The 20637-nt window shown below is 37.9% G+C and overlaps 1 protein-coding gene across 3 annotated transcripts in view; it reads left to right on the top strand.

Annotated features, from left to right (window-relative positions):
• The window catches only part of LOC138381920 (high affinity cAMP-specific and IBMX-insensitive 3',5'-cyclic phosphodiesterase 8A), a 129256-nt gene that overhangs the window by 49153 nt on the left and 59466 nt on the right, over positions 1–20637 (top strand). For all 3 annotated transcript variants that reach the window (XM_069466564.1, XM_069466562.1, XM_069466563.1), the window contains exons 2-3: positions 15817–15873; positions 18072–18262. In XM_069466564.1, coding sequence (XP_069322665.1) covers positions 15817–15873; positions 18072–18262 — 248 coding nt within the window. The remainder of the gene's footprint in view (positions 1–15816; positions 15874–18071; positions 18263–20637) is intronic.

The following is a 20637-nucleotide window of genomic DNA, read 5'->3' as shown; positions in this document are numbered from 1 at the left end:
GTTGCTGTGAGCTAGGCTGACGCCACGGCACTCACTCTAGCCTGGGCAACAAAGCGAGACTCTGTCTCAAAAAAAAAAAAATAAATAAATAAAAATAACCTGTAGAGATTGTCCATCCATGGTATAAGACTTGGATAATTTTGTTGTTTGGATTTTTTCCATCTTGTAAATGAGAAACCAGGAAAGGAAAAGACAGTGTATTTATTATAGAGGGAACAAAGGTCGTGGAAACAGTAACTTTTAAAAAGAACCTTTGGTTACCTAGCTTTTAAAGACATAGCCTGCCTTGTTTTATTTCGAAAAGCCTGTGGAATAAACCCCTCATTTTCTCTGATTTATAAGGAAACTAAAATGTGGAAAATTTGATCTTTCAGGGGCATGGCTTCTGGATTATGAGATTGTTTAATTTAAAGTTTAAACATTTCAGTGTCTTATGATACTCTTAGTTAATAAGTGCTCTCAAATATCATATAACTATTAAAATTTATAATTTAGTTCTATATTTTCAAGAAAATAGTTTTAAGTGGAAAAATGCATGGGACAAGGTTGACATGCACTGAAAAAAAAACCAAAGGATATGTGCTAGTATATTAACAGGGATTACTTTAAAGTAATGAGATTTCAGGTAACAGCTTTTTACTTTTTTCCTCTGCACCATTCTATATTGTTTTGATTTTGGAGTGACCATATGTTACTTTATATTCAAAAAAATTTTAAAGCCATTTTGTTTTAGGAAGAAAAATAGTAGAACTTAAGATTTGAACATGGTAAAATCAGCCTTCCTTCATCCTCAGGGAAATTACCCCAAGCAACTAGAAGGAAAAAGAAATGGAAATGAAAATCCCATCTTTGAAGAAATTAGGAGATGTCTGAAACCCTAAGGCAGAAAATAAGTAGAAAGAGTTTTTGAAAGATTGAACCAGAATTATGAGAGGAAGTAGACTGAAGATATTTGTAGCTTACAGAACTCAGGAAAAGAGAAAACGAAACAAAACAAACTGGCAAATAACATTTTCCAAGGTAAGAGATACACCCTGGGATTCAAAACCAAGATCCCAAAGACATGAACAGAAGCTTCTCAAAACAAGATAGACAAATGGCCAATAAACATGAAAAAATGCTTAACATCACTAATTGTCAGGGAAATGCAAATTAAAACCACAATGAGATATCATTTTACCCTAGTTAGAACGGCTTTTATTAAAAAGTCCAAAAACAATAGATGCTGGCATAGATACAGAGAGAAAGGAACACTTACACACTGTTGGTGAGACTGCAAATTAGTACAACCTCTGTGGAAAACAGTATGGAGATTCCTCAAAGAACTAAAAGTAGACCAACCATTAGATCCGGCAATCCCCCTACTGGGTGTCTACCCAAAGGAAAAGAAATCATTTTATCAAAAAGACACCTGCACTCAAATGCTTATTGCAGAACAATTCCCAATCACAAAGATGTGGAATCAATTCAAGTGCCCATCAGTTCTTGAGTGAAATAATGTGGTATATGTATACCATGGAGTACTGTACTACTCAGCCATAAAAAAGGATGAATTAATGCCTTTTGTAATAATTTGGACGGAACTGGAGATCATTCTCCTAAGTAAAGTATCTCAAGAATGGAAAAACAAACACTGTACATGTACTCACTATTAAATTAGAACTAACCAGTGAGCACACATGTGCACAGAGGGAAGTAAAACTCAGTGGAAATCAAGCAGGGAGGAGAGGGATGGAGGGGAGGGGCAAAAACCTACCTAATAGGTACAATGAACACTATTTGGATGATGGGCCACTTACAGCTATGACTCAAGCATTATAAAAGCAATCTATGTAACCAAAAACATTTGTCCCCCTTGATATTTTAAAATAAAAATTTTTTTTAAAACCCCAAATCCTTCATTTGAAATAGTGGAAATAAGTACAGAAGCTGGTGGCAGGAGCTTCCCCAGATCCAGTTTGGTTCTAAGATGTAGGGGAAGCTGGATTGAATGAGGACTTAGACAAGTAACACTCGTAGGGAGCAGTCTGTCCTTATGGTAGCAGGAAGGAGAGAGACTTGATACTGTGAATAGCCTCACAGTGGCCTGTGCCTTTTGGTTGGGGCAAGCTATAGTCCTGCAGGGACTGAAGGAGGAAAATTGCTTGAGTCTGGGAATTTGAGCTGTGATCATACTACTGCACTCTAGCCCAGGCAACGTAGACTATCTCAAAAATCCTGACCAAATATTTCACAAATTAAAAAAAAAAAAAGTGTCAATCCACCTCTACTGGAGCATAAATCAGAAAGGCAAAAGCCCAGGGATGAGATGACAAGCTAATAGAAACAGAAATCTGATTGGCAGTGTCTTGGTCTTAAGGAAAAAACAGTGAACGAGAAATCTGAGTTCAAGAAAGAAAGCGAAGGAAAAAAGAAAACCAAAAATAAAAGCAAAATTAAAAGTAACACAAGACAATGTATGGAAAATAGGAATGAAGTAGGTGAGCTAAGTGAAATAGAAATTAAAGAAGGAAACAGAAATAACGGACAAAACAAAAATTTTGTAATACAAATCAAGATAAGTTTTCAGAAATAAGAGAAAACTTGAATCTACAGTTTAAAAGGACACACTGTGCCCCAGGAAAAAGTAACATAGAGTGGCCAGCCTTGCTGTGTGTCTCAGTAGAGTTACTGGATTTCAAACAGAAAGGGTCATTTGGGTGGCCAAGGCTGAAAGATCAAGTCACTTAGGAAAGGAGAAGTTTTGACTACTCCACATTATCAGTCAATATGAGAGGACACAGGAGCAACAGTGACAAAATCCTTAAGAAAAGTAAGTGTGACCCAAAGATTTTTATATTCAATGAAATTGTTTTTATTTAAAAAAATTTTTTTTTGCCAGGAATACTATGTTGAGAATGAAATTGTTTTTAAAATATAAACAACAGATGAGTTGTTTAATGTAAGAAATCAAGAAAGAATATTCTCATAAGTCCTTCTGGAGGAATTTAGTTGAAGACAAACTTCATTCCACCAAGAGGTAACTGGGAAAAACTAGTGCAAAAGAAATGGTGATGAGCATTGACTCTCTCTAACTGCAGTTTAAAACAAATGCGGAGATGGATGTAGCAGAACAGAATGTGAGGGTCCTGGGAGCTGACAGTGCGAAATGATTTAACTAAGCACATGTGAGGGGCAGGGGGCCCAGGCCGGGAGGTGAAGTAAGAATGCTCTGCCCTCAGCTTTCACAGCTGGGTTCAAAGGGCAGCATTTAAAGCTGACAGATGAACTAATAGAAGTGTAAGTATATTTAAAACCACAAAGTTAAACAGTAAGAGATAATAAAACTGACTGAAGTAGGATAGCAGAAGGATGGTGCAGGAGAAAATATGTTAATTCCATCATTTTTCATAAGAGATTAAACTGTCTAAAGAAATAAAGGCATATCGATATCAATCAAACTAACCATTAGACAAAGATATAAACTATCTTAAATATCAAAATACATACACCGAGGAAAGCAAGCAGTTTCTACAAAGAGTAATAAAAACAATTGGTGAACTAAAGCCAGTGTCTGTCCTATCTGTAAATATAAACAGGGATTGCAGGTCACAAGATGGCAAACACAGACTGGTCGTCAGGCAGGCAGACAACATACTCCACGAATATGGTTTCCTGACAGAAGAGGCAGCTCAAAACTTAATGTTTCCGAAGCTTGGAGGTCAGCAGGAGTGCCGTCTCACCTCTGGGTATTTACTTTAATCTGATTTTTTTTTTTTCACTCAGCCAGCTACAGTGGAGGTACTTAGTGTTTGGTTTAAAATGATTAGCTTCACTCCTCTGAAGGAATTAAAAATCCAAAACTAATGAATGAAACTAAAAAAGAAAAAAGGCTAAATTATGATTTATTTTGAATGGTTATATTGGAGGTTTTTGATGAAGTTCCTTTTTCAAGAGCTATCACTGGGGACTAGGAAAATACATTAATATTTTCTTTTTGGAAGCTCTTGGAATACAAACAGGCCAACTTTCTGAAGCGTCATAATATGCGGTCCCCTAATGTGTGTGTGTAGTGGTATTCTTTGTTTCACCCTCAGAACCAAAGCCTTACTTAATCCTCAATTTCATGGAAATTGTTTGTATCTATAACAGGCAATATACATGGAGATTCTAGTTTAAATGACCTCTTACAGTCACTAATGCCACCCCTCAAATTTACAACCCCGTTATCAGAGGTTGAAAACTCACACCACCAAAAACATAGGTGTAGTGGGGCACCTATTTAGAACTGATGGAACTGGATTGAAAAACACATATTTTACAACAAGAATATCACCTTTGGCAACTTGAATGAAAATAGGAAGATGTTGCTTTCCTCATGGTCTACCTCCTGGCTGACAGTGGCAGCCATCCAAATTTCTTTGCTTATGTGGGCGCTTCTTTCAACAGCAGTTGAGTATTGCACTCCTTTTCTCCCTCCTTGCTATTGGCTGTTTATTCCATGTGTTATATCCATTCAAAGACTCAGGCTCCCAGCATGTGTGCATATATCTGAGCAGTAAATGGGGATGCTGTCTTAGAAACCCCCGTAATTAAAATGGCGGCATAAACAGTAGCTTACCGTGTTAGAGACCTAGAAGGACAAAGTATCCAGGTCAGGCAGGGCCACTGCACCCTCAAGCCTAGTGGGCTTGAGCCTGGATATGTCAGGCTTCCCTCCCACCAAACATTAGTGCTCAGAGAGCAGGGCAGTGAGCACACACACTTAAGCTATGGACAGACACTGGATCCAGAACGTTCACCTGAGGTCATTCTTAAAGAGTGCCTGCTCCAGGCTGAGGGGACCCCAGCACTAAAGGCTGTCACTTGGTAGAAAAAGAGGGAGGACTGAGAAAAGCTAGAAGAGGGCACTGCCCATCTAAAGGGAGTTGCAGTGGGAGGGGCACAGTGGGAGAATACCCAGAGAAACCACGAAAATGCTCTGTAAGAGAAAGAGCTTTAAGCATCCATCAGGCTCCAAGACTGAGAATTCATCTTCGGGTAGTATCATTCAAGAACTTCTCTGGGTCCTTCCTGTCCTTCCTGTCCTCCTTGCTTCAGAAACTGCAGCTAGCAGGTGGGGGAGGAAATGAGGGAGACAGAAGCAGCCCCCACCTCTTCTTCCCCTAGGGCAGGCCACCCCCGCAACTGACCCTGCTGTTGGAGAGAGAAGTCTTGTCTTTAAATGAAGGCTGAAGTGCTGTTAAGATACTGGACTGATCACTTTCTTTTTAAAGTGAACTCTTTTGGAAAGTAACATACAGTTATACTTAATGCATAAATCCTAAGTGTACAACTTAATGAAATTTTTACAAATGTAACCAGCAGCCAGATCAAGAAATAGAACATTCCGTGACCCCATAGGATGCCTTTGTATTCTCTCTTAATCATCCTTCACCCCCACAAAATATATTATAGATGAATTTTGCCTGATTTGAACTTTCTTTAAATGGACTGGTCACTTTTAATTACTGTATTGAGGCTTAAGTGTAATAGATGTGAAATGAGGAGAAAGATATTTCAAAATGTTTCACATTGGTGTTTTTATGGTCAGTATTTTTGTACATCCTGTAGAAATATGTCATTCCCTGTATTTTCAGGCACTTGTGAAATTTGGGGGATATGAATTCCATTTTGGGACTTGTGTGGAGGTATTCTGGTTATTAATTATTACTGAAGTAAAGAGGAAATGACATCAGCAGATATGCAGAGCTTTTGTTTATGCTGAATACACTATTCATTTAGACAAAAAGATCATTTCTCAATTCAAATCAGAATATTCTAATTTAAGGCCTAAATCGGTTGTGTCATAATCTCTAGGAAAACAAAGCTTTCTACTGTGTAGTAGTTGCATAAGTAACTCATTTCCTCTTGTAGATACACAAATTGTAGATGCAAATACTTCTTTTTCCGTTTTCTCCCCAGAACTCTCTTGAAATAGAAGAGACCTGAGTTAGTGACATTTGTTATGTTTTATAAAGTTTAAAATATCTGTTCAAATCTCCTGCTTATATACATTCTTACAAAATTCTAAAACTGAAAAATTATTGATGAACTCTCTTTTGCTAGTTCAATTCAGATGAAGATTGAATTATCCTTCTCAGTTCTTAACATATTAGTATCATCTGTGCAAAGCTCTCTCCAGTTGGGTTGTCTGTTTTCTTCTTATTTATCTTAAGGAATTCTTTATATATTGCGGGTATAAGTCCTTTGTCGGTTATATGTTTTACAAACACCTTCTCCAACTTTGTGGCCTACCTTTTCATTCCTTTACTAGAGTCTTTTGACGAACAGAAGTTCTTAATTTTAAAATCTAATTTATCAATCTTTTACTTTATAATTAGTGCTTTTCTTGTCCGGTTATGAAATCTTTGCCTCAACAAAAGCAAAAATAGATAAATGGTATTGCATAAAACTAAAAAGCTTCTGCACAGCAAAGGAAACAATTAACAGAATGAAGAGACAGCCCACAGATTGGGAGAAAATATTTGTAAGTCATATATCAGAGAAGGGGCTAATATTCAAAATATGTAAGAAACTCAAACTACTCAATAACAAGAAAGCAAATAACTCTTAAAAAAATGGATAAAGGACCTGCAATGACATTTATCAAAAGAAGATCTACAAGTGGCTAACAGATACATGAAAAAATGCTCACTATCTAATCATCAGAGAAATGCAAATGAAAACCACAATGAGATATCACCTCCCACCTGTTAGATTTGCTATTACCAAAAAGATGCAAGATAACAAATGCTGGCAAGAATGTGGAGAAAAGGAAACCCTTGTACGCTGTTGGTGGTATTGTAAATTAGTATAGCCACTTTGGAAACCACTCCGGAGGTCCCTCAAAAACCCAAATATAAAATTACTTTACCATCCAGCAATCCCACTTGTGGGTGTATATCCAAAGGAATTGAAATCAGTATGTTGGTCTGTGGCCATACCTTGCACCCAATCTCATCTGAAATCAGTATGTTGAAGAGATGTCTGCACTGCTGTGTTCAGTGCAGGGTTATTCACAATAGCCAAAATAAGGAAACAACCAAAATGCTGGTCAGCAGATGAATGCATTTTAAAAAGTGATATACACAATGGAATACTATCAGCCTTTAAAAAGCAGGAAATTCTGTCCTTTGTGGTAATATGGATGAACGTAGAGAACATTATGCCAAGTGAAATAAGCCAGGCACAGAGAGACTAATACTTTTTGATCTCACTTATATGTGGAATCTTAAAAAGTTGAACTCACAGAAGTAGAGCGTAGAATATTGGTTACCAGAGACAGGAAGAATAAGTTCTGGTGATCTGTCAAATAGCTCGGGGACTCTAGTTAATAGTAATGTATTGTATATTTTAAAATAGCTGAAAGAGAGCATTTTAAATGTTCTCACTACAAAAAGATGGATTTGTGAATTAAAAAAGAAATGTTTGCCTCAAGGCTGCTGTCTTCTTTTGTTGTTTTGTTTCTTTCTGTCTGATTCTCCAGTCCCTGTGTTTAATGTATGTTATTTTGTTTTTATGTGTTCTTATAAAATATGTATTGTTATGTGCTTACGTATTTTTAATTTGTCTAAATGCTATTGTATTACAGATCTCATGATCTCATTCTCTTTCTTTTTTCATTTATTGACAGCATTTGTTTTTAAGATCCCTCCTTTTATTGCCCCCTAGTTAGGATGTTCCTAGAATGCCTACAGCGCCCCTGATACACATAGAACCTGGGACAGACATCTTTGCACACGTCCCCTTACAGATCATTGTGAATAGGCCCAGGGTTGTCGGGTGATGCAAGTATAGACATTTTTGGCTTAACCTCAGCAGTTGGTGCTTGAACATCAAAATGGTATAAGTGAAAATTTCAATGAGGAGCCATTTCTTATTATTTTTAATGGGCAAAGTTACGATTCATACAAGTCAACTCAACCCGAGACCTATTTCCTAAAGCATAGCTGAAACTTAGTAAAACTACACAAAAACAACACTCTAGCATGTCAGGATGTAAAACGCTTAAAATATCATTTTCTCATTGCCAAGTGTTCAATGGTAAAATAGAATCATTGAAACATGAACATTAAAAAATGATATTGCTAAAATTATACCATGGCAAAATTCATACTCTTTTTAAAAAATGAATCTATAGTTTCTTTTATTTCTTAAATCCAATGGTGAATAACTTTTATAACTTGAGCTCATAAAATTATGCTGCCCTTTGTCTGTAAAAGTTATTTCAAAAACTTTTGGTGTAGATTATGTACTCAATATTGTTTTCCCAGGAGAGATGAGCCTTTTGCTGTGAGCTATTCATACTTTCTATCTTGTTCCTCAGTTTGGGACCAATGCTATACATACATGTTTGGTTTTGTGTGTGTGTGTGTGTGTGTTTACACATTCTGGTTATTAACATTTAAATAGTTTATTAATCATTGCCTTTGTATTTATTTTTCTCCTGGTTTCCTTAAGTATGTACTGCTGACTTTCTCAAACTTAAATGAGTTAAAAGCTTAGTATATTTATTTAATTCTTTTTTTTTTTTATAGAAGGGGTCTTGCTTTGTTGCCCAGGCTGGTCTAAAGTGATCCTCCCACCTCAGCCTCCCAAAGTGCTGGGGTTACAGATGTGAGCCACCGTGCTTGGCCTAGTTTTTCTTTTGTGACAAAAAGATTTTAGACTGAATTTTGCCTCTAAGTATAATTTAGCAGTATCCTGTAAGTCTTATTACATGATATTGTTTTATTATTTTACAAGTAGCCTGTAGGTATACTTTGCATTTCCCTCTTTGACTCAGCAACTGTGTGAGTTAATATTTTTATATTTCCTAGGGAAGGCGATTTGTTTTTATTTTTGCTTAAACTTGTGTTTTTAATGTCTGCTTTGATTGCATTGTTGAAGAATAAAAACTATACAGTTTTTATTTTTAGGAATATGTTTTAAGGTTTTCTTTGTGATGTTCCTAAATATTTTTTATTTTTTTCCATTCAGACTTAATTTTTTTTTATCTATTTGATCCTTCATAGCAAATTTTATTAGTATCTCTGCCAGAGGCTGAAGATGCCAATTCATGCAAAGGCCCCAAGTGCTCTCTAACCACTGCCTTATCGTGGGCCCCACACTACAGAAAATCAGCACAATGATTTTCCTTCTCTTCCATCTTCCCGTCATTTTCTTTCTTTCTTCCTGAGCAGTTCCATTGCATTCTCCAAGCAACAGTCATGTCTTATTCCTTGCTTTTTCATTTATTGCTTTAAACTTTGTTCATGAAAACCAACAAACAAAACACTCGTTCAAATTGGATTCTCAGTGCCTCTTGCTTCTTACTACACTGTGACAGTATGATTTTATAGACCAGACCTCCTTTTTCCCCCAGTTTTAAAAAATGTAGTAAAATACACATGACATAAGATTTAGTATTAATACTTAACCATTTTAAGTGTACAGTTCAGTGGTATCAAATACATTCATAATGTTGTGCAACCATTGTCACCATCTGTCTGCAGAACTCTTCTCATCTTGTAAAACTGAAACTCTGTATCCATTAAACAATAATGTCCCCATTTCCTCCTGCCCCCAACCCCTGGCAGCCACATTCTACTTCCTGTATGATTTTGATTACCCTAAGTACCTCATGTAGGTGGAATCATACAGAATTTGTGTTTTTGTGACTGGCTTATTTCCCTTAGCATAATGTCCTTAAGGTTCATCCATAGTATAGCATATGTCAGACTCTCCTTCCTTTTTATGGAATATTTCATTGCATGCATATACCACATTAAAAAATTTATTTATGTGTATATGTATTTATTTATTTATTTTTAGAGCTAAGTTCTCACTATGTTGCCCAGGCTGGCCTCAAACTCCTGGGCTCAAGTAGTCCTCCCACCTCAGCATCCCTAGTAGCTGGGGTTATAGGCATGCACCACCACACTCCACTTTGTTTATTCACTCATCTGTCAACAGACACTTGGGGTGCTTCCATGGCTTATAGTGACTGTGAATAATGCTGCTATGAACATGGGTGTACAAACATCTGTTTGAATCACTGCCTTCAGTTCTTTTGGGTATATACCCAGAAGTGGGGTTTTTGGATCTTATGGTAATTCTATTTTTAATTTTTTGAGGAATCACCATATTGTTTTCCACAGCAGCTGCACCATTTTACATTTCCACCGACAGGGCACAAGGGTTCCAGTTTCTCCACATCCTCACCAATACTTGTTATTTATGTTTTCTTTTGTTTTTGTTTTCTCTCTTAATTAGGGGTGTGTGTGTGTGTGTGTGTGTGTGTGTGTGTTCTTCGATAGGGGTTACATTGAATCTGTAGATTGGTTTGGGTAATGTTTACATCTTAACAGTATTGTCTTCTAGTTCATAAACACGAGATGTGTTTATATTTATTTATGTCTTTTTAAATTTCTTTCAGCAATATTTTATAGTTTTCATTGTACAAGTCTTTCACCTCCTTGGTTAATTCCTAAGTATTTTATTATTTTTAATAATATTGTAAATTAAATTATTTTTTATAATTTCCTTTTCAGATTGTTCATTTTTGATATATAGAAATACAACTGATTTTTGTGCCTTGACTTTGTATCCTACTACTTTGCTGAATTCACTTATTAGTTCTAACAGGTTTTGTGTGTATGTAATACTCATGGTTTTCTACATGTAAGATCATTTAAGTTTTGATATGTTGTTTTTGTTTTCGTTCATCTCTAAAATATTTTCTAATTTCTCTTCTATGTTCTTTGCTTCATTGGTTAAGATTGTGTTATTTAATTTCCACAGTTTTGTGAATTTCCCAGTTTTACTATCGTTATTGATTTCTAGCTTTATCCTGTTGAGGTCAGAGAAGATACTAAGTACTTTGTATCATATCTATCTTTTTAAAGCTTTTAAGATTTAATTTGTAGCCTAACATATGGTCTGTGCTGGAAAATGTCCCATGTGCACTTGAGCAAAATGTATATGCTTTCCTTGGGTATCATGTTCTGTGTATGTCTGTTAAATCTAGTTGGTTTATCGTGTTAAGTTTTTTGTTTCCTTACTTATCTTCTGTCTGGTTGTTCTAGCCATTATTGGGGAAGTGTGTTGAAGTCTACAATTATTAATGTAGAACTGTGTATTTCTTCCTTCAGTTCTGTCAGTTTTTGCTTTGTGTTTTTAATGGTCTGTCTTTGGGAGCATATTTGTAATTGTTGTATCTTCTTGCTGCATTGAACTTTTAATACATTATATCCTTCTTTGTCTCTTGTAACCTTTTTTGGTTTAATGTCTATTATGTCTAATGTTAGTATAGCCAGCCCTGCTCTCTTTTGGTTACTATTTGCATGGAATATCTTTATCCATCCTTTCATTTTCAGTTTATTTGTGTCTTTGGATGGAAAGTGAATCTCTTGTAGATTGCATGTGGTTGGGTCATGTGTTTCTATCCATTCTGCCAATCTGTCTTGTGATTGGAGAGTTAAATCCATTTACATTTAAAATAATTACTGGGAACTTCTGTCATTTTGCTATTTGTTTTCTATATCCCTTAGAGCTTTTTCTGTCCCCCAATTCCTGCATTATTGTCTTCTTTTGTGTTTAGCTGATTTTTTTTGGTAGTGAAATGTTTAAATTCCTTTCTCATTTCTTTTTGTATATATTCTATAGCTAGTTTCTTTGTGGTTACCATGGGGGTTATGTTTAACATCCTAATGTTATAAATATCTAATTTGAATTTTTGCTAGCTTAACTTCAGTAACATACAGAAACTCTACTCTTGTACAGCTCTGTCCCCACCCCTTTCAGTTTGTTGATGTCACAAAATTACATCTTTATTATAGTTAGCCCTTCATATCTGTGGGCTCTGCATCTGTAGATTCAACCAACTGCAGGTTGAAAATATTTGGGGAAAAAAAATAATGAAAAATAACAGTTTAACAATAAAATACAAATTTTAAATAGCAATACAGTGTAACAACTATTTACATAGCATTTTTACATAGCATTTGCATTATATTAGCTATTGTAAGTAATCTAGAGATAATTTAAAGTATACAGGAGGATGCACATAGGTTATGTAAGGGACTTGAGCGTTTATGGATTTTGGTATCTGTAGGGAGTCTTGGAACAGTCCCCTACAAATACTGAGAGACAACTGTGCTTTGTGTGCCCCAAAATGTATGATAATAATTCTTTCAAATGCATTAGTCTCTTTAAATTATTTAGAAAACAAAATGCAAAATGTATAGTTACCAACCAAAGTTATAATAATGCTTGCTTTTTAGCCTAATGATAATTTTTTTCTAAACTGTTTTAGTCTCTTAAATCATATCAGAAACAAAAAATGGAATTACAAACCATTTTTACAATAATAGTAGCTTTTATAATTGCCCAGGTTTTTACCTTTATTAAGATCTTTATTTCCTCAGGCAGCTTAGAGTTACTTACTGTCTAGGGTCCTTTCATTTCATCCTGCAAAACGCCTTTGAACATATCGGCACACTGCCTTCTGGCCTCCAAAGTGCCTGATAAGAAATACACTGAAATCTTATTGAGGATTCCTTGCATATGATCAGTTGCTTCTTTCTTGCTGCTTTCAAGATTCTCTTTTTGAGACCATTATCTGAAGTGAAGTAGCTCAGGAACAGAAAAATAAATACCACATTTTCTTACTTTAAGTGGGAGCTAAATAACAGGTATACATGGTCATACAAAGTGGAATAATGGATAATGGAAATTAAGAAGAGGGGAAGGTGAGGGGGTGAGGAATCAGAAGTTACCTATGAGGTACAGTGTACACTATTCAGGTGACAGGTATAGTTCATCCATGTAAAAAAAAAAAACAAAACAAAACACTTGCACCCCCTAAAGCTATCAAATAAAAAAAAAAAAAAAGTCCTTAGGCAGTTTTTTAAAAAAGATTATCTCTTGCCTTTATCTTCAAAAGCTTGATTGTAAAGTGTCTGGGTGTGGGCCTCTTTGAGTTCATCTTACTTGGAGTTTCTTGAGCCTCTTAGATGTTCCTATTCATGTCTTTATCAAATTTGGAACATTTTCGACCCTTATTTCTTCATATATCTTCTCTTTTTCTTTCTTTCTCTTTTCTTCTTCTGGAACATCCATGATGCATATGTTGGTTCGCTTGGTGGTGTGCATCAGGTACCTTAGGCTCTGTTTACTTTTCTTCACTCTTTTTTTCTGTTTCCCAGACTTGATAATTTCAATAGTCCCATGTGTAAGTTTGCTGATTCTTCCTTCTGCCTGCTCTAATTTGCCTTTGAATCTCTCTAGTGAATTTTTTCATTTCAGTTATTGTATTTTTCAGCTCCAGAAGTATTTTTGAGTTTCTTTTTAGGTTTTTCATCTTTTTATTGATATTTTCATTTTGTTCATACATCATTTTCTTGACTTTCTCCACTTGTTTCTTTAGTTCTTTGAGCATCTTTAAGTTAGTTGTTTTATAGTCTTTGGTATTTCTGCCATCAGGTAGCTTTCAGCAATGGTTTCTGTTGATTTAGTTTTTTTTTCCATTTGAATGAGCTGTACCTTCCTGTTTCTTTGTATGTTTTGTGTGTTTTTTTGTTGTTGTTGAAAGTAACATTTGAATTTAATAATGCAATAACTCTGTGAATAATATTCTCCCCCTTCCCCAGGGTTTGCTATTTTTTGTTATTGATTTTGTTTATTGTTTTTGTTTTTTTGGTAGTTGTAGGCTGTCTCTGTGCCATGGATCAGCCTCAGGTATAAACTGAGGTATTTTCTGAGCCTTTCCCTGGTCTTGCATAATCACTTTCTAAATTTCCCCATATATACACTTGCTTTTGAATGTCCTAATCCCTAATGTCTGGTTCCTAAAGGGGGAAAAAGAGAAAAATTAAAAGGGGCAGAAAGGGTACCAGCCCTCTGTATCTCCTGGAAGTCATTTCCACTAGAGGGGGAAGGACTTGCAACAGTGGGAGGAGGTACAACAGCAATGGCCACTCCCTTCTTTGTCTGCACCTCTGTGATCAGAAGCAGCAGACAGTGGTCAGATCACAGATCCCTGATATTTGGAGGACAGGGTCCTTTTTACCTACCCTGACTCTTGTACACTGTGTTCAGGAGCACATGCACAGCTGCCTGCCACAGGCTGGGGCTCAGGGCTGAGTGGGTACTACGTGATAAGAGCTGAAAGCAACCACAATTTACTGTGCAAGCCTTCCCCTGGCAGTTGTAAGCCTTCAATAGACTCCAGAGTTCTCAAAATAGTTATATCAGACACATTTTGCCAGTGCAGTGTTGTCTAGGTAAGACAGAATCCTGGTGCTTCTTACTCCACCATCTTCCCCTGGATCTGTCTTTTACGACTCTCCCAGACCTCTTGGACCATTTTCTCTTTCAGAAATTCTGGCTTTGGCATCCAGCTATGCCTGTAGGAGTCTGGCCCATAGTTATCAACTCATGAGAATAGGTGGTGCCAGGGGCTCTCTGTTCTCCTCACTCTCCCACCTTATAAAAAATCCTCCTTCTCATTCTTAGGTCTAGCTAGAATAGTAGTGACCTTCATTCTTCTTCTGCCTTCTGAGAGAAAAAATTATTACCAAGCAATTCAGAAACTGAGCCAGTGGCCCATAATTAGTAGACATCAGCTTCTTATGCTTAAAAATATATGTGAATTTCCTCTTTTACTAAGCAGATTTTGTTACATGTGTTTACTAGGATAGATCACTGCTGGAGGGGAGAGAGTGGAGGTAGGCAGTCAGTTAGGAAACATCTTATAGGAAGTCTTGTGGATCTAGTTCTTCCATTGCTGTGTTCTACATATGGAATCATACCATCACCCAGAGGTCTAAAGTTGGGATTCCTTCAACATATACAGAGTCTCTGGGCAAATTGTAAAATGTGTCTATTCCTCTGGGTAGCACCCTAGTGCCAGAGTTCATCGCTGAGAGATCATCACTTTCTCCCTCCCTTGGGCTCCTTTGTGTTGTACACAAACTACTCAACCTTCCAGTGGTCCCAGGTTTGCAGCACAGGTTATGGAGCTACACTGACCTGGGTTGAATCCCAGCACTGCCACTTGGTAGCTGTGTGGCCTTAAGCAAGGGATTTGGAGCCACATTTTTCCAACTGTAAATCCTGACCACATTGCTGTGGGATTCAGTGAGATAACATATGTCCAGCCCTGAGCACAGTGACTAGACCATGCCAGGCCCTCCGTTGATGCTAATATTACTCACTAGGGTTTGGTTCTGGCATTGTATTTACCTTTGTGTGTTTTAGCATTAAATTATCAAATCAATCAAACCTATTGATAAGCGCTATTATGTTTCTCTGTAAAATGAAAAGTGTTAACAATATTTCTTAAGGATGTTTCTTTGGCTCTGACATGCTATGGTTCTGGCTGCTGGATTGCATTATCTATGTGCCATTTGGATATCAGATTTCATCATCCATCAGGGGAAAGATGGAAATAGGCATGGGGGAAACAATATTTATTCAGTGTCTACTATTGGGGAGCTCTGTATTGCATTCTGATTTGATCTTTATAGCAAATGAGAAATTGAGGCTGAGGGAGGTTGAATAATTTACTTAAAGTCACACACAGCTAGTAAAAGGCAAAGCCAAGATTAGATTTGTTTTATTTCTCCTTTCCTATACCCCACTTCTCCTGGGGCCCATAGGGAGATTCCTCATAACCATTTCTCTACTGTTCACTTTATTTAATTTTTCTCTAGAATAGAAATTTTACTTTCTTTCTGGTACTGATTAGAGAGAGAAAAATTGAAGCAAGCTTCTCTCTCTTCTTCCGTTTTTAAGCAGCTCTTTTTCTTCCAGGTAGCGGTAGCTGAGGTGCAATTTGGCCCCATGAGATTTCACCAAGATCAACTTCAGGTAATAAGGAGTCATGCTGTAATTATCATAGTTGACATTCTTTAGAAGGGGTATGGGGGAGGGCCTAAAGTTATACATTTAAGATAGTCTTCTATTTAGATAATAGTATTGGATCAATTTCCTGAACTTGGTAATAGTACTACAATTATATGTAGAAATAAAAATTGGATATTTAGAGGCCGGGCGCGGTGGCTCACGCCTGTAATCCTAGCACTCTGGGAGGCCGAGGTGGGCGGATCGTTTGAGCTCAGGAGTTCGAGACCAGCCTGAGCAAGAGCGAGACCCCATCTCTACTAAAAATATAAAAGAAACTATATGGACAGCTAAAATATATATATAGAAAAAATTAGCCGGGCATGGTGGCGCATGCCTGTAGTCCCAGCTACTCGGGAGGCTGAGACAGGAGGATCACTTGAGCCCAGGAGTTTGAGGTTGCTGTGAGCTAGGCTGACGCCACGGCACTCACTCTAGCCTGGGCAACAGAGTGAGACTCTGTCTCAAAAAAAAAAATAAAATAAAAAAAAAAAATAAATAAAAATAAAAATTGGATATTTAGAGATGAAGGAATGTTTGCTTCCTACTTTAGATTGGTTCAACAGTAAAAAAATTGAGTATAATTGTGTGTGTGTTGAGAGAGAGAGAGAAAGCAAAGCAAAGGTGGCAAAATGTTAATTGATGTAGAGGAAGGGCATCCTAGTGTTCATTGTTGTTCACAACTTTTCTACAGGTTTGAAATTTTCCAATATAAAAAGTAAAAAGGGCAGGTACGGTGGCTCACACCTGTAATCCTAGCACCCTGAGAGACCAAGGCAGGAGGATTGCTTGAGGTCAGGAGTTCAAGGCGAGCCTGAGCAAGAGCGAGACCCCGTCTGTCTCTACTAAAAATAGATAAAATTAGCTGGGCATGGTGGCATGTGTCTGTAGTCCTAGCTACTTGGGCGGCTGAGGCAGGAGGATTGCTTGACCTCAGCAGTTTGAGGTTGCTATGAGCTAGGATGACGCCACTTCACTCTAGCTGGGATGATAGTGTGGGACTCTGTCTCAAAAAAAAAAAAAAAGAAAGTAAAAAGATGGTCTTCTCTGTGTTGATAAATCAGCTCTATCAGAGAGAAAATGTCTATAATTTATCTAATCCAAAATATGAGACAGAAAATAACCAATTGAAATTTTGCAGTTATTTGGGACTTCCTATACACAAACACATGTGCACTATTACATTTTTAAAAGTGTGAAAAGGGCTGACAAAAGTATGTACTCTCAGTTCTTTGCTTTAATAGTATTTGTGCGGTTGAGTAAACTTAGAGCAAGTAAGCCTTAGGAGGGTGTCTCGTAGCTTCGTAGTCTCTAGCCACAAGCTGCCCTATCTCCATCTTAGGTACTGCTGCCCTGCTGTCAGTCTGGTTCTGAAGGGATAATGGAGCAGTGGTGCTGCTGAACCAGACTGGGGACAGGGTAGGAGAGAAAGGGGCAGGAGGCTGGCTGCATAGGGAAGAGGCAGCAGATCCAGGCCTCACTGGATCCAAGCCAGGACTTACCAGATCCAGATCCCAGCCAGGCACTAAGACTGCCAGCCTATCCTAGGCAGAGGCACAGATGCTGCCCCTTGTACCTAGTGCTGTTCCTGTGTCACTTAACTGACAGGCCTTAAAGTGTAGCATTGTGGTCTACTTTAAATCTCCCCTCTTTTAATCAAAGTGATTTTTTTTTTAACTTGGAGGAATTACAGGAAATCTTAAGTCAAAACATTTAAATACATTATTTAAAGAATTAAGTGTTTTAATAGTCTCACTGAAATGTTAGCATTTGCCACCTTAGGACTTACCCAGTTAACTTTCTGTTAGCTAAAATAAATATTTGTGTGTTTTAATTCACTTAAGATAAAATGCTTGTCAAATATTTCAAGATAAAATGCTTAATCAAGCCTTTGAGTTCTGCCAGTGGGTTCATTAGCAAAACAAGTAGGTATGTGATCCATGCACTTGGACTTCTTGACTAAGAGCAGATAAAAAAAAAATAGCACGAATTTTAGGGAGCTGAGTGACACTGTCCCTGAGTTATGTATAGAAGGATTTACGTTGACAGACAGTTATGTTCACATCTATGTCCTTGCTTTGAAAACACTTGGGAGTTTTATGTGGCTTAAGAAATGATCATTCTAACATCTTTTTAAAAACAGTGTTTGTTCTCTTTTGATTCAGGTACTTTTAGTGTTTACCAAAGAAGATAACCAGTGTAATGGATTCTGCAGGGCATGTGAAAAAGCAGGGTTTAAGTGTACAGTCACCAGGGAGGCTCAGGCTGTCCTTGCCTGTTTCCTGGACAAACATCATGACATCATCATCATAGACCACAGAAATCCTCGACAGCTGGATGCAGAGGCACTGTGCAGGTAAGCCCAAGCCTGGGACCTAAATAGTCTCATTGACATTTGTGACAATAATCGCAGCCTGGAAACACAGTAAGTTAAATTCACTGTCTCTTTTAAGTTGCCTTCCATGCATGTAAAACAAGCAAGACATTAGAACCTCATTATTTCGAGGACTGGTCTTTGTCTCTTTTGTTTTGTCTTGCTTTGCTAAAAAACAGTAAGAAAATGTAAATGAGACCCATAAAGGGCCAAGGTGAAACCCAATATGTAATTAACCAAAACTATCACTTGCATATTACAGCAATAAGAATTATAATTTTCCAGATTGTTTTTAAAGGTATAAAAACTTTGAAAATTGTCTTCTAATGTTAGATGAATGTATCTTATTTATAATACTTGCAGAATACCATGTCATAAGAGAATTCTGGATAGCAGACCCTAAATCTAAAAAGAGTGCGTTTTAAAGAAAGTTATTTGCTGCTGATAGAAACAAGACAAAGTAAAATACCATTTTATTTAACAGAACACTTTATTTGGGGGAAGACATATAATTTTAATATAATGTAAAATTTTATAGCATATTAATTTTAAGGACATTTAAAATCTTGATTTTGAAGAGAGAGAAAAGATTTAAGCCCAATATAACAAGGGTTAAAAACTGAGGTGACAAGCAAATGGCATTATACCAAAAGATTGTTTGCAGGGTATGTGGTTATTTCAACATGTGCTTGTTTCCTTGGTGATGAAAACCTACATTCTGGTAGTCAGACTATGTAGCTTTCACCCCAGTGTGATTCGCCTCCAGTAGAGTTTCCCCTCTGGCCTTGATCTAGCGCCGGAAGTGCTGCCTGTATTCCTTGCCTGTTTCAATCTGGTTGACTCTGCAATAAGCAGTTACTGCTGTAGCCCTTAGCTTTGGATGTTCTCCTTCACGCGGAACCCAAGTTAGTCCAGATTTGGCCCACATGGTTGCTAGAGCAGGTCTATTTCCCTTCCCCAGAATGGAATTCCAACACTTGAGGACAGGAATTGTGTTCCCCCAAGACATCTTCTCTTTTTTGGATGGAGTACATCCTTCCTGCTGTCAGCAGCTCCTCACAGAGCATGATTTCATGTTCCAACCCCACCAAGGATGCTTCCCCTGAGCACCCTTTTCTAGTTGGTAGCCCTCGTAGGCAGGCTCCATATCTGAAAAGCTCACACTGGGTTTGGGCAGACCAGTGAAGAGTAAGCTGAACAGTGCCCTGCCCCGTGTTAGCCAGGAGGCAGACCTTTACAGAAGGAATCCCTGATCGTGTTTCTTTCCTGATGCCACAGCCCTGGCCAAGAACCTCCAGTCTTTCTCACAGCTGTGTTCTACCGTATCATCTCCATCTTGCTGGGTGAGGACTTGAGGTGGGGGTGGAGTCCTTGTGCTATTTGTAGTGAGTTTTCTAGAGGCAAGAGTGGGCCCTGATTTATTTTTCTAAGTCAGTTTCATCTTGATTCTGGCTTTTACCTGGTTTGTCTCCCTTAAGGTCAACCCTGTAAGGACACTTGCACACTATGAGCTGTTTTGTCAAGAAATCTTTCCAGGCTACCCCTCCTGAACTGGCTTGTCCTCTCTCTCAGACTTACGTGGCTCATGAGACCTTAGCTCTGCAGAATTCTGTCCTTCCCTTCTTCTCTTTTAGGAGACCTAATTAACACTGCCTGTGAAGAGCTTTTCATCGCTTGCTGACCTGTCTGAATGACTAGTGTCCTCCTGTGTCTCTCTATTGTGGGCATTTGGAACTCCTTACACTCCTTATAAGATGCCCTGCTAAATATTCTGTGTCTGCTATATTTCCAAATCCACCAGTTTAGAAACCCTACTTTGCAGGTCTTCTCAGGTCTGGGCACTGCACTGGTACTAGAGCTGCACTGATGAGTGAGATACGGTTCTCATCTGTGAGGAGCTAATGCTTTGGTTGGCAGGGCAAGTGTGTGATTTCACTACAGCTTGTGGATGCCCACAGAGCAGGTTTAAACAGAGTGCTGTGGCACCTGTGTCAAAGAGGGCTTCACAGAGGATATTTGGGTTGCGTCCTAAAGGATGAGCAGGACTTTTGAAAGGAAGAAAGGTGAGGAAAATGGTCCAGGTAGAGGGAGTAGCATGTTAGGAACAGGCAGGGCACCCAGGCTTCTCTGCTCAGTGCTAGACGGCTGCTCAGGCAGGTGTGGAATGGGGCTCCGGGCAGTCTGGGGAGCAGACATGAACCTTGCGTGCTGAGCCAAAGGCTTTGGACTCTACCCTGTAGGCAGTTGCGACACTGACATATTCTGTGCAGGGAGCAGAGGAGAAGATCATTTGGCTGCCAAGTGGAGAATGGAGTAGAAGGAAGAGCTGGGGCAAGTCAACCAGTCGTGAGGCTGTT

The sequence above is a fragment of the Eulemur rufifrons genome, chromosome 3 (genome assembly GCF_041146395.1).
Source record: "Eulemur rufifrons isolate Redbay chromosome 3, OSU_ERuf_1, whole genome shotgun sequence".
Lineage (NCBI taxonomy): Eukaryota > Metazoa > Chordata > Mammalia > Primates > Lemuridae > Eulemur > Eulemur rufifrons.
Note: the sequence above shows the minus strand (reverse complement) of the source record. Positions and strands in the feature narration are given on the sequence as shown.